At 53.4% G+C, this 13722-nt stretch overlaps 1 protein-coding gene across 1 annotated transcript in view; it reads left to right on the top strand.

Annotated features, from left to right (window-relative positions):
* Positions 1-4187: 4187 nt before the first annotated feature.
* The window catches only part of CCDC33 (coiled-coil domain containing 33), a 104566-nt gene continuing 95031 nt past the window's right edge, over positions 4188-13722 (top strand). The window contains exons 1-2 of the mRNA XM_005882833.1: positions 4188-4208; positions 10844-11007. Of these exons, the coding sequence (XP_005882895.1) occupies positions 4188-4208; positions 10844-11007 (185 nt within the window). The remainder of the gene's footprint in view (positions 4209-10843; positions 11008-13722) is intronic.

Here is a 13722-nt window from a genome sequence, read left to right as displayed (position 1 = left end):
TTTTGGTGTGGAAGGGACTCAGGACAGGAAGGAAGACAGGTGGGAGGGGCAGAACCACAATGATAGGGTGCCCCCACAGCCCCAAGGAGAGCTCTGTCAACAGTGACTCCAGCTCAAACTCAGACTAGCCTTAAGGAGTAGGGTATGAACTGGGGGGCTCAGTGAGAACCATAATTGAAGCAAAGACAAAGCCAGCTCCCCAGATCTCTCTAGAAACTTCCAGGTGGCGCCTCGTAGCTGATGTGAGGTCAAAACAGCTCCAAAGGTCCTGGCCAAGCAGGCTGTGCACTCACTGCGGTCAGCCGATTTGGGACTTTCCTGGAGTCTGCCATCCTTTAGCTCACAAGTGATACCTGCTGTTTACACTGGGGCTGAGGGGAAATGGCATTGGGAGCATAGAGACCTCCCAAGACAACTGCCTCAGACAACTGCCAAAAATCAGGAGAGGGGCAAGGACTTGGCCGGGTCCCACCCCCTGCCTCAGGCTTGTTATTTATTCGGAATGAGCTCAGTGGCATAGACACAGGCTGGTGCCACCATGGAAGAAGAGGATTGACCAGTGCAGGAGATAAGGGGGTCAGGAAGGCTTCTGGATGAGGTGTCTTGAGCTGGATCCTAAGGACAAATGGGATTTAGGTAGGAAAGAAGACATTTATGGCAAGGCAGCTAAGTGGAGAAAGGTGTGGCTGTGGGAATGAGCCTGGAAGCCCAAAACAGAGTGGGTCTGGGGAAGAGGCAGAGAGGAGCTGGCATATCTGGTGTGGCTGAGCTGGTGGAGATGTACAGACTGACCCTGCAGATGTTGTTTGCACTTTGGCCCATTTCTGCTTGGGAGAACCTGCCAAGTCCCAGGTTGCTCAGCAGGACAAAGCAAGCATTTTTGGAGCACTGACCTGAATGTCAGTGCTAAGTGCTTTGCCTACCTTTTCTCATTCAGTCCTCAGAGCAGCACTCATTTCCCAACTGTATAAGGCCGTGGTCGGCAAACTGCAACTCGCGAGCCACTTGTGGCTCTTTGGCCCCTTGAGTGTGGCTCTTCCTAAGCCTTAGAAGTACCCTAATTAAGTAATAACAATGTACCTACCTATATAGTTTAAGTTTAAAAAATTTGGCTCTCAAAAGAAATTTCAATCGTTGTACTGTTGATATTTGGCTCTGTTGACTAATGAGTTTGCCGACCACTGGAAGGGAACCAAAACTCAGAGAGGGTTAGTATTTTGAACCAAGATCACACAGCTGTGAACTGCCATTTGCTACAAAATCACACTGTTTCCTACCTCATTCATCCCTTCCCTTTCCCAATTCAGCTGCCCAAAAGAAATGGAGAGAAAGTAATGGGGAAGGGTGTGTGTGTGTGTGTGTGTGTGTGTGTGTGTGTGTGTCTAAGAGTGGGGGAGGGAGGGATAATGGGGGGCAGTGTCATTGTTATAGGCCACTGGACAGGACTAAGGGGAAAGAGCTTGTGGGCTCTGGGAGACACATTTCCCTGTAACTTGCTCGTGCAGTGAGGCCAAAGGGCTGCCTCCCCAGAAGCCAGGCCCCACAGGTCTGCCCAGCCCAGCGCAAAGCCAGAGAGGAGCAGGACCCCTCCTTCCCAAGAGCCAGCCTCAGATCCAGGCAGCTTGCCGCACTCCCCTCAGCTGTGGGCTGCGTAATGGCTGTGTTTAACCCCTGGCCCCACCAAATGATGTAGCTCCAAGTGCTTTCTCCTGAGGGAGGGGGCTGGAGGAGGGGCAGGGTTACCTATTAGCTGCCAGACCAATCATTCTCTGCTTCCCCTCAGCACTGGAATCTCCCTGTCATCAAAGCTTGGGGCCAGCCCCTGGGCAGGGGAGCAGAAGTATCCTCTGGACTTTTGGGGAGCAGGCTCATTTCCCTTATTTGGGGGAGGTGGAGCTCCACTCTTGGGGAAGGAGAATGTGGCAGGTAGAGTAGCTGGGTTCCCAGTATTGTTGAGTGGGAAAGCCACACTCAGCCCCCAGACTGCCAGCCCTCTCACTGGTGAGGAGGAAGCAATTCTGGGGGAAGGTTATTATAGCACAGGAGTGAGTGTCCTAGGGAGGGGTCCATGGTCCAGAAAGCTGGGCAGCCAGCGAGTGAGGTGGTAGGAAGGCCCCCTTCCCATGACTGCTGAGTATGCAGGGCTCACTGGTGCTCTGGAGCCAGACGGCCTGGAACCAACCCCTGCATTATCTTCTTAGGCAGGAAGGCCACGCTGGGCGCTGCAATAGCAGAAATCTCAGATGCTAGGTAGGGCAGCTGGGTGAGAGCCCAGAACCCAAGGGTGGCCCTAGGGAAGCTGCTTAGGTGCTGGGAGAGCGGCATGGCATGGCAGGAGCCACAGTGAGGCAGGAAAGATGGCCAGGGAACAGAACTTAAGGTGTGGTAGCATAGCCCTGAGAGCCAGTGCCTTCTTAAAGTATGCTCCCTCAGTGCCCTGCTGGCCTCTCCCGGTCCTGCTGCACTGGCCCTGAGCTCGGCATGAATGGCTCCTGCAGGCGCTGGGGCAGCACAGGTCCCCACCTGCTGCTGCAGCCTTCAGCACTGAAAGGAAGGGGGCCCTCTAGGGAGACTGGCGAAGGACCCACGGAGACCTCTCTGTGCATGCTGGATTGTGACAGTGTTGCCCAGGAGCCAGGGGCATCACCCTTTGCAGGCCTGGGAAGGAGGAAAACTGGGAGTGGACCTCCCAGCTTCTATCCCCAAATGTCTGTGTGACTTCAGCAGATCCTTTCGTTCTAACAAAGGTGAGGCCTCAGTTTTTTTGTCTCTAAATTGGGAAGAACCACTTCCTCCCTGCCTCTCTTGCTGGGGTAGAGGGGTAGAGGCAGAAGCTGGAGGCCTCCTCCCTCTGGCTGCCAGGGTGGGCCTACTCTTGGTCCCCAAACCAAAGAAGATAGGAAGAACCTTCAACGTGAGTCTAAAACAGCTGGCAGAAGGAGGAGGCAGGCGACAGGATCTCCCAGATACCTCTCAATCTCACCCAGTACCCACAAATCTCACTGTTGCTAGCCCAGGATTCTGGATCATCTTTTGAGGTCCAGTTCAGACCTCACCCCCATGGAACAGACCCCACCCACTCCAGGCCAAAGGCCAGTCATCCTCATTCTGCCATCCCACCACACAGAAAAGCACTTAGAACCATACCTGGCATGTGGTAGTGCCAAAAATAAAAAGAGTTATCTTTGTAATAATTTCTTACGGAGCTCAGAATTGGATAAGTCATAAACCTTGGTCCATATCCTAGATCCACTGCTGACCCATACATGGTCCTCTTTATAATTTATTTTCAATAATATAATGAACAGCCATTAACTGACCACCCAATCTAAGAGACATTACAACAACAGATCTACTTATTCCCAATTCTCTCCCCTACTTTCCCACCCACACTCTAAGTGGAAACCATTCTCTTGAACTTTGTGTTTTTTATTATTACTAGTAAACAAATTAAAAGCTATGGGCACCCAAAGAGGCAGGATGGCTGCAGATTTCTTAAAAGAAATAGCTGTTTCACCAACCAAGTTGCAAGTTCCTTGGGGGCAGCTTCTCCTCCTCTCCTGCAGTGTGCCCAGCAGGGGCTGGGCACTCAGGGTGGTTGGTGAATGTGGACTGATGGTCTGCTTGGGGTATCCACACCAGGAAGGATGAAGACTGGATTCCAGAGAGCAGGCAGGACACAGCTCCAGGATTAGGGAAAAGGGCTCTTGATTCCACCACTGTACTTGGACTTCTGTGTGACTTCTGCCTTGCCCTATGACATCACACAGCGTTGCCCAGGTGACCCAGCTGTGTGGAAAAGCTTTCTGCTTTCCCAGGTCTGAGCAGACAGAGGGCCACCCCTGGCTTTATCTTCCTGGGGGTGCCAGGAGCCAGTTACCCAGCTGTTGACCCCTGGCCAGCTGGCCATGCCCCAGACTCCCCACGGCATCTCCACTCACAGTATGTCTGGCTGCTGAGGAAGCTCCATACTCCTGCCCCCACCACCTCCACTCCCTCTTTCCTTTCCCCATTGAGGTCTCAGGACCAATATATAGCACCCCTAAGACCACACTGATGGTCTACACTGTTCACCACCGGAAAGACTCTTAAGGTGCCAGAGAGGACTGATGCCTGATCCCCCACCAACACCAGGTCCTGGTCGCTGAGATTGTTAAACAAGACCAAACACTGCTGCCCCCAAGAGGATGGGCCTGGAAAAGGAAAAGGTGAGGCCTGGGGGCATGGGCCATGCACCACATGAATTCATCTTCTCTTTTTCCCAAATCATAACAGATACTTTCCTTCTCTGTCTCAGTCTTCACAGCTGTGAAATGGGGACTGAGGTGATCTCGGTGGCTCTTCCAGATTAGGTGTCCTATACTTGAGCCAGGCGGTGAAAGGTGGCGTGCTCAGTGTTATCAAGCCCTACTACACTTACCTGGTGATTTCTGCCTGTCTCCCCATGACCCAGAGTGAGATGTAGCTTGAACTGCCTGTCTCACCCTCCACAACCTGGAAAGGACTTTCTGCCTTCTCGTTGCTGGGGTCACAGAGGCTCAGGGAGCCCAAGGAGATGGCTCACCATCACCCTTCCAGCTCTTCCAGGGGTTTCCCAGGCTGCTCCCCTTGCAGTGCTCATGCCCCACTACCACACCCTCCCAGCCCTGGCCCAGCCCCGCCCCAGGTCACAGGGACTCCAATTCCTGGAAAGAAGGAATTTTAGTCTATTTCTGTCACTGCTCTATCCCCAGTACTCAGAATAGTGCCTGACACATAGTAGGTGCTTAATAAATAGCTGTGAGAGAGCAGCACAACCCTGCCTAGACTAGAATCTCAGTGGGAAGAAAGGCAAATAGTTCCATGTCAGGGCTCCCCTACCTTCTGCTAACTGGCAAGGTTGAGCCCATGGCCTTGACTGTGTCACTTACCAACAGGGATGACAGAAAGAACTAAGACCAAGGCACACAGGTATTTGCTAACTTGGAAACATCCTCTTCACAGTTACACTCTTAGGTCAAATGAACCAAATAGCTAGGAGTGCCCAGGCCCCAATGTGGTTTATACTCTACTAGAGGCCCAGTGCACCAATTCGTGCACAAGTGGGATCTGGCCAGGCCTATCAGGAGGAGGAGATGGCAGGAGGTTGGCCAGTCGGCCTGCCCTGATTGGGGCCTGATCAGGGTTGGGCTGGCTGGGGGGAGGGGCTGTGAACTGATCAGGGTGGAGGGGCTGATCAGAGGCCAGCAGCCTGGGGGAGAGGCCATGGGTGGTTGGCCAGCCCCACCCCCTATTGGGGTGAGGGGGTGATCAGGGGCGGGGCCAGCCAGGGGGGATGGGCCACAGGGGGGGATTGGCCGTGGAGGGGTTGGCTGGCTGGCCCCGGCCCTGATTGGGCCAGTTCGCTGGCCACAGTGGGCATCATAGCAACTGGTCGTTACGGTGTTCTGGTTGCTGGTTTTTTATATATATAGACTAGAGGCCTGGTGCACAAAATTCACACATGGGTAGGGCTTCTTGGCCTGGCCGGCAATCAGGGCCGATCAGGGCCTTTGGCTGCCAGCTAGGGCCTTCCTTTGTTCTGCGCCGCCCCCTGGTGTTCAGCACACATCATAGCAAGCGATCAGTGTCCTGGTTGAACTCCCATGGGGACAATTTGCATATTAGGCTTTATATATGTAGGTTACCCTTGACTTTGGTGTCTGTGGTTCCTGGTGCCCTCTACCCACAGCTGGCTCCTCTCTTTGACCACACCCTCCCCCTTTAAGCCTCCTTCTGGTAAGTCACACACTGGGCACCAGGCACCAGGCACCAGGCACCAGGCTGGCCTGACCTGGGGGCCCTGAGCTGCCAACTGGTTCCTAAAGCTCACTGCCACCTGCCCACCTGAGCTGAATGAGGGAGGAAGGGGAGATTCAGGAAATGTGGGTGGAAGGAAGAATGCCCTGAGGAAGAGCCGGATTTATTTGACTCACAGCTTTAGGAAACAGAATCCCCTGTAAGGATGTTCATAATGTATATATAGTATTACATATTCATATTTCTTTTTTGGTGAATCCTCCACTCATGGCAGAGATGCTTATAGATTTCAGAGTTCTTTGTGTATTAGGGATATTCATACATTTATATAAATTGCAAGTATTTTCTCCTGTTTGTCCTTTCCTTGTATTATGGTGAAATTTGGACCATTATAGAAGTTGGTATAGATTTTTTTTTAGTTACCGAATTTATTAATCCTTCTCTTTATTTCTGACTTTTGTGTCATCTTTTTAAAAGCCTCTCCTGCTCCAAACACCACAACTTCTTGCTAGTGCCAATGAGTACTGGCTACTGGGGTATGAGCCTGAGGGTGTATGGATACACTGTGGCCCAGTGAGAGCAGGTTATACCCGAAGAAGGCTGGCAGCGCAGAGCAGGGACAGCAGAGAGTGCAGGCAGACAGACCCCATTCCCATTCCCAGCTCTGCCGTGAGCTCCGCCGTCTCCTTGGTGCAAGTGCAAGAGCTTTCTGTCCCAAGGCCTGGTGCCTGCTTCCTCAGCTATGAAAGAGCCTTCATGGCCACTATGACTCCCAGGCAAGTTTAGAGGCTGCAACTAGAAGGAACATGAGGAACCACTTTCAACTCAAAGCCCTTGTGATACAACTGGAGAAACTGAGGTTCTTGGAGTCTAATAATTTGTCCAAATTACTGATCAGAGGCAGTCAGACCTCATGTCTCCCAGGCCAGCAATCCCACCTCTGGCCCCTGGCTTTCAGATGCAGGGCCCATCTGGAGGTGGAACTGAGCTTCCTGCCACCCAGATTGCTGGGGCAGAGGGGTGGCAGCGGGCAGGATCTGGAGGAACAGAGGGATCTGTCTTCCCACCAGGGCCAATTTAAGCCCCAGCCCTGGAAGCTGAAGCAACCAGCCATAAATTCCTTCACTGTTGGTGCAGTCTTCCTACTCCCACCCTTGTCTCCTCCCCACAGCACATACATCCCAAAATAGGCAGCCCCTGGTCCCTCAGGACATTTGCAGGCTAATCCTGGCTTATTAGGTATTGGAATTAGAACCTTCTGAGCTAGCTGCGTGCCAGGCCCTGGTAGAGGAGCTGAGAGGGCTGCTTTGTATGCTGACCAAGACCCTATCTGCACCCCAGCCATGTTGGGGGGGCTAACCAATGGAGAGTAAGCTAATGGCAGTACCCAGCTCTGCCGTCAGCCTACAGGAAGTATATTCAGGAAGTGAACTCCCTCCCCAGGGTTCATTCATCTCACCCCCATGATGGGTCTGTGGGACCTGAGACTGAGAGAGATTTCATCATCACCCACAGTTTACTTTGCTCCCTGACATGTAACTCAGCACGTGCATTTTCTTTTCCCTGATAATTTCTTCAGTGTATGCCAGGGAGGATGGGGGTAGAGAGAGGACATTGGTCCTGAAGCAGGGAAGGCAGAAAGGTTGGCCCACCAACCCACTTCGTGGCCTCCCACCTGGCCCCAGGGCTCCCTGGCCCTGGGCTCAGACTGCCCAGTGGGCATGTGCCCGCAGGCCTCAGCACCAGGCACCACCTGGTAGTTGGCCTCATGCCCAGAGTGAAGCACAAGCAGTTCTCTCCCAAACCCCTGCAAGCTTTACCTCCCCAAGGCGAGGCACAGCAGAGGCAGAGGAAGGAGAGGACAGGGAGGCGGCACAACTTAAGGTCTGGTCTGCAAAATGCCTGGCTGGGCTCTGGGGTTGCCAGGTAGTCAGTGAGAGCTCTTAGGCAACTGCCATTCAGCTGGGCCCTCATTTCTGGGGCCCTGGGGAACTTTTGACAGGCCCTGTACCCCCACAGCAACAAGGGTGCTGGGGCCACCGCCACAGGCTGCTCTTAGGAATCTGGGGGTGGGAGAGATATTAGTTGGCTCTCCTGACCTCATTGCAGGAACCTTAGGCTAATTACTGGGAAGACGGCATTATAAGCCATTCCAGATTTACCCATTGACCAGGTGGGAAAATTAAGGCTCAGAGAGGTGGTGCAGAGAGCTGGGGGCAGAGCCGAGCTAAAACGTAGGTCTCTGGACCCCCAAGCTATATATTGCTTCTACACCACCAAACCAGAACAGCAAACCTGCTGGGGAGTGCATGGGGGGAGGAGGGAGCTATGGGGTAGCAGTGAGGGTGGAACCTTGGAAAGGCAGCATCTCAGACTATGGTGGCTCTGTGGCTGTTCCCACACCTCTCCCCTCCATGGGGCAGGGGTTCCTTCTGCTGACCTCCCTCCCCCTCTTCCTATCCTGGCCTGGAAGAGGAATAGCGGGGAGGAGGAGAGGTAGCTCAGCAACCCTTCAGACAGTGATGGGGCCTGCTGGGTCCTGAGGTGGGGGTTGCCTCAGTCAGAAGAAGGGGAGGGATCTCTTGGTAGGGCTGGCACTTTGGGGGCTGGGGATGGGATTCTCACCTCCTAATTAGGCATCGTGTTAGGCCAGGATCCAGCCTGTACCAGGAAGGCCTTTTGGATAGTAAGTCAGACCTGCAGGAAGTAAGGGAGCAAGCCACAGGGATGGGCATATAGGGAAGAGCGTGCCTGGGAGGGACGGCCAGGGAAAAGGCGGTGAGGCAGGAGTCACCTGGGTGTGTGCGAGAGACCTCCAGGAGGCTAGTGTGGCTCGAGTGAGTGGCCAAGGGCCTCGGGATGAGGTGAGGTCAGTTTCCCCTGCCCGAGCCCCCAGGTCCTTACAGTACTGTGAGGCCCTGAGTGAAGTGAGGAGCTGCTGCAGGATTTGAGCAGAGGAGTGATGTGGTCGGTTCGAAATCTGTAAAGATTTATTCTGGCTGCTCTGTGAGGTGAGCAGGGCAGAAGACAGTCAGAGGGGAACAAGAAAGCTATTAAGAATCAAATACAGAAACCCATTGTTTTGGCCCTCAGTGCTGGAAGTGCAGACCGTGAGAAGGGGTCAGATTCCAGACATGGTTTGAAGGTAGGGCTGGCAGGACATGCTGATGGATTGGAGTACCTCGGGGCTCATGTTTGTGGTCACCCCACACCACCGTCGTGAGAACTGAATGCAGTAACAGCTCTTCCTGTTCCCTAGTCTCGAGGCTTCCAGAAACCAGGAGCCACTGCGCCTAGGACCCCAGGCTCAGGGTGGAAACAGTGTGTGGGCACCTGGACCATCACATAGGAAGCCAGGTGGGTTCCAGGCAGGCTGGTTCCAGCCCTCATTGTCCAGTTGGAGAAAATGGCTCTCAGAAATGACTGATTTGGGGTTTCAACCCAGCTCTCCTGACACGTATCAGGACAGAGCCAGAGTACCCACCCTGCCGGGGCTGCTACAGCACAAAGCCCACCCAGGACCAGACCCTCAGCCTCCCCTCTATGTAATAGATCATTGTTCTCAATGGTCTCCACAGACCCCCCCTCTCTGAAGACTCCCCCACCTTACCAGGCTGCCCTGAAATGCAGGCTTTGATAAGCTAAGTTTTCCAGATAAGAGGGTCAGCTCCCAGTGGCCCCCTAGTGCCCCATCTCCAACCTGAAGAGGCCCACTGTTCCTCTCTCCCAGACAGAAGGCCCCTCACATCAGCTGGTGCCAATTAATAAGCAAGAGAGAGGAAGGGTAGGGTGGCCTCCTGCCAGGTTAATCTGAGTCAACTGTGTCAATGTCAGTTCCAGGCACTGGGAGAGCGTCAGTGGTTCAGTGCAGGGAGAGGACCCAGATACCCAAGTCACAGCAGCCCCATGTCCACACCCTCCCCACCCCAGTGTTTTACTTGATTCTTAAATGCTTTCTTGTTTATTCACCCATAAATGCCCGGCTCTGCCACATCCTGTGACTCCCTGAAGCCTCCAGAGACACTCTGAGCCTGCCCTGGGTCTCAGAATGCTCTGCCCCCTCCCACTCAGCTGCCTCAGCTCCACTGTTCTGCTTTCCCACTTGTCCTCCCTGCTTCACCCACACGTATTCTCCCAACCCTTTAAGGCAGGGGTCCTCAAACTACAGGCCACATGCAAATACGAATATTGTATTTGTTTCCGTTTTGTTTTTTTACCTCAAAATAAGATATGTGCAGTGTGCATAGGAATTTGTTCATAGTTTTTTTTTAAACTATAGTCCGGCCCTCCAACGGTCTGAGGGACAGTGAACTGGCCCCCTGTTTGAAAGTTTGAGGACCCCTGCTTTAAAGCCTCTTCTTCCAGCTGCCTTCCCTGACTGCCCCAATCTGTGGCTTTTGTCTCCTCTCAGCAGCTCTCATCACCATGATCCTTTGGGCCATGAATCCACAAACTATTGAGTTATTGAACCCTTGCATACGAGTTGCTTGGGGCAACCAGTTCAGGAGGCCACATGTGGGTAGGCACCTCTCTCCTCCTTCCTGGTCCACGGGGTTCTCTGGGCTTAAGATAGACCAGGCATCTGGGACAGACAAATCATTCATCTTCATTAAGGCATTGGGTGGCTCCATGGATAAGCTTTGTAAACTGTACAGTGCAGTGCACAGGGGGACCTGAGGTGGACTGGGTGGGGTTATAGGAGAGACAGAAGAAGGTCAACTGCTAGGACCTCAAAAGCAGGAGGAGTATGACAGGCAGGTAACTGCAAAAGTCAGGGCTTAGAGGTGGGACTGGACTTGAAAGGTGAGGTGGCCTCTCTCATTCTGCAAGAAATGATGGATCCAGGACGTGGGGAGAGGCAGGAGGGAAACTGGGAGAGATGTGGGCTGTGGGGCAGAGGTAGGGAGAAAATGGGGTCAAAGACGACTGCCCCTTTGGGAACCATAGTTACACACTGGGTAGGGGGGTGATAGAGGGAAATGGCTACTTGGAGAGGAGATATGAGAGGACAAGAGGTACCAGGAGGCAGTAAGAAGAGGCCACTCAGCCCTGGCTCTCTCCACAGGTCGGCGAGGGCCCAGAAGACTCCCCAAACACCATTCAGACTGTGGAATCTGTCATCAGCCACCTGTCTCCTTCTAATAAGGAGACTATCACGGTCACTCTCCATGGGGCCACCAACCTCCCTGCCTGCAAAGATGGCTCTGAGCCGTGGCCCTACGTAGTAGTGTAAGTAGCTGCTGAGAGTGGGTCGGGGCCTGGTGTCCACTGGAGCAGAAACCAGAGCGTGGTTATTTAGAATATGAGCACCCAAAAGTTTGGGGCTGGGACTGTGATACCCAGAGGGAACGCCAAGTGTGCATCACACAGGGGCTGGGTGACTCTGCAAATGTGAGGCCTGGCATCTTCCTGCTGCATGGAAGGTGCTTGCCAGGGCTAGGGAAGAAAGGGCAGGCCACTCCTTGATCCCATAATTCACTGGGCTGGGCTTGGACACCACCTGACCTTAGGGGCAAGGCCCCTGGATGCAGAGGCCTGGGCTAGGCTCAGTGAGGGGTGAAGGTGGTCAAAGGAAGGAGAAGTCCCGGGCCTTACCTCTCCCAGACTCTCGGTGCCCCATCCTACCATCCTCCTCCTTGGCCCCCCTACTCTCTGGTCATTTCTATCACAGGGACTTCTCTAGTTCTTGTCTCTTAACGCACTGCCATGTCCCCTCCAGCTAGCTGCAGTCAGGGTACACACTTCTCATAGCTTGATATCCGAGCGAGGCCTGCCGTGCCATGTCTGCTGCCAAGCTCATGGACCTCACTTCTCTCAGAATGGCATCAAAGGGCTACAGAGTCTCCATCCAGCCAACCTTCCATTGGATGTTGGACATCTGCTCAATCTTGATTATAAAGCACTACGCAGTGCTTCCACCGCCCCCGCCCCATGTTTGCCATCCCTTAGCCCAGCGGTTCTCAGGGGTTGCCTAAGACCATCCTGCATATCAGATATTTATATTACGATTCACAACAGTAGCAACATTACAGTTATGAAGTAGCAACGAAAATAATTTTATGGTTGGGTCACAACATGAGGAACTGTATTTAAAGGGCCAGAAGGTTGAGAACCAATGCCTTAGCCCCTTCTGTAGAAACTGAGAGCCACCAGGGCCTCCTGCTATACCTCCCTCCATCTCCCCCCCTCCACTAATAACAGCATCATTCAGTGCCTGCCTATTGGCTTTTCTGCACATTTTCTTTTGGAGAGTGCCTGCCCAGGCTTCTCCCCAACACCTGCTGAAACCCCACCTTCAAAGCCTTGCTCATGATGCCTCCTCAACTCTGGCAGCTGCCAAAGTTGAGCTCTCCCTTCTCTGGAGGCCACAGCAGTATCAAGCCAGTCAGATGCACTTTATGTAAAAAAGTGCTGCTCCTCTGTTTCCCAAACCAGGGTTCCCCAGGTCAGGGAACATTTCTCTGACAATCCACCTAGCATAATCCTGAGCACAGACTTAAGAGGCCAAAGAGCAACTAAAGCAAACACCAGGTCACTATAACAACAACTACTGCACCCCATAGAGTGAAAGAAGGCTAGACAGTGGGCTGGAGACCAACAGGTGAAACACTTGCTTGTCTCAAAAGCCCCATCCCCACCTGCCAGCTCCCAGGCCCTCTCCTCCCCTCTCCTCCCCCAGCTCCATTTCTGCCGAGAGGAAGGACAGGTGGCAGAGAGAGGGCTTGGCGGGGAGCTTGCGGTCTCTGCTCAGCTATTTCCATAAACCAATTATCGCCCTCCTCCACAGGCATCACGACCTGCGCCTTCACCCGGTTGCCATGGGAACGCTCAGTTGGAGCTGTGCTGGGCTGGAGCTCGGGTGTGGGGTGTGGGGGTGGGAGGAGTGCCTTGCCGCACCCTTCAGCACCCAGGGAGGGGGCAGGGAGCTGCGTTCCAGGCCTCCTGGTGGCTAGGCTACCGCCTGCCCAAGGTGCTAATGAGATGCAAATGAAGCAAAGGGAGGGCTTCAGAGAAGGAAGGCCCAGCTGGTGGGACATGAAAAGGGCTTCAGTTCGAGCCCCCAGCTCCAGAAGCCCTAAGCCCTGAAAAGAACATGGTATCCCCGTATGTCTGATTCCAAACAATGCAATGCATACCTGCAATGAGCATTACTTAGTCCACTAGTGTTTTTATTTTTCTCATGATGAGTATTTTGATGCTTAAAATATATATTACATATATTTTATATATTGACTAATAGTAAATAGTATATTAATATATATTAAACATATAATTTCATATGCTTTCAAAATATTTTTTCTTATCTTTCTGTTGCCTGTGTTTTCTGCTGCCTTCAGCTTGGTCTTCTGGCTTAGTTTCCTGCTCTCTGACATCCCACCTTGTCTCATCTCAGATTGGAGGTGGGACACTGGGGATTCCTGTGTCTGCCAGTTCTGCCCTCCTCTCTGGGTTTGTTGCATCCCAGCAGGCAGGCCCATGGTGATAGGGGGTGGAGTTGGGGTTGAAGCACAAGGGCCCAAGCTACTCATTCATTAGCCGACTAGAGGAGAGTTGGTGAGGGCTCAGGTCCTAAGAAGGAACCTCCCTAGTTTGGCATGTGGCCTCTTTACCGCTATGCAGGCTCCAGCCTTGAGCCATCCTATCTAATAAAGAGGCAATATGCAAATTGACCATCACACCCTCACACAAGATGGCCACCCCCATGTGGTCACAAGATGGCCACCACAAGATGGCCGGCAGGAGAGGGCAGTTGGGGGGGACTAGGCCTGCAGGGGAGGGCAGTTGGGAGGGACCAGGCCTGCAGGGGAAGGCAGTTGGGGGGGGGACCAGGCCTGCAGGGGAGGGCAGTAGGGGGGGACCAGGCCAGCAGGAGAGAGGTAGTTGGGGGGGACCAGGCCAGCAGGGGAGGGCAGTTGGGGGGGACCAGGCCAGCAGGGGAGGGAA

Source organism: Myotis brandtii, unplaced genomic scaffold, assembly GCF_000412655.1.
Source record: "Myotis brandtii unplaced genomic scaffold, ASM41265v1 scaffold74, whole genome shotgun sequence".
Lineage (NCBI taxonomy): Eukaryota > Metazoa > Chordata > Mammalia > Chiroptera > Vespertilionidae > Myotis > Myotis brandtii.
This window is presented reverse-complemented; position numbering and strand designations above follow the sequence as displayed.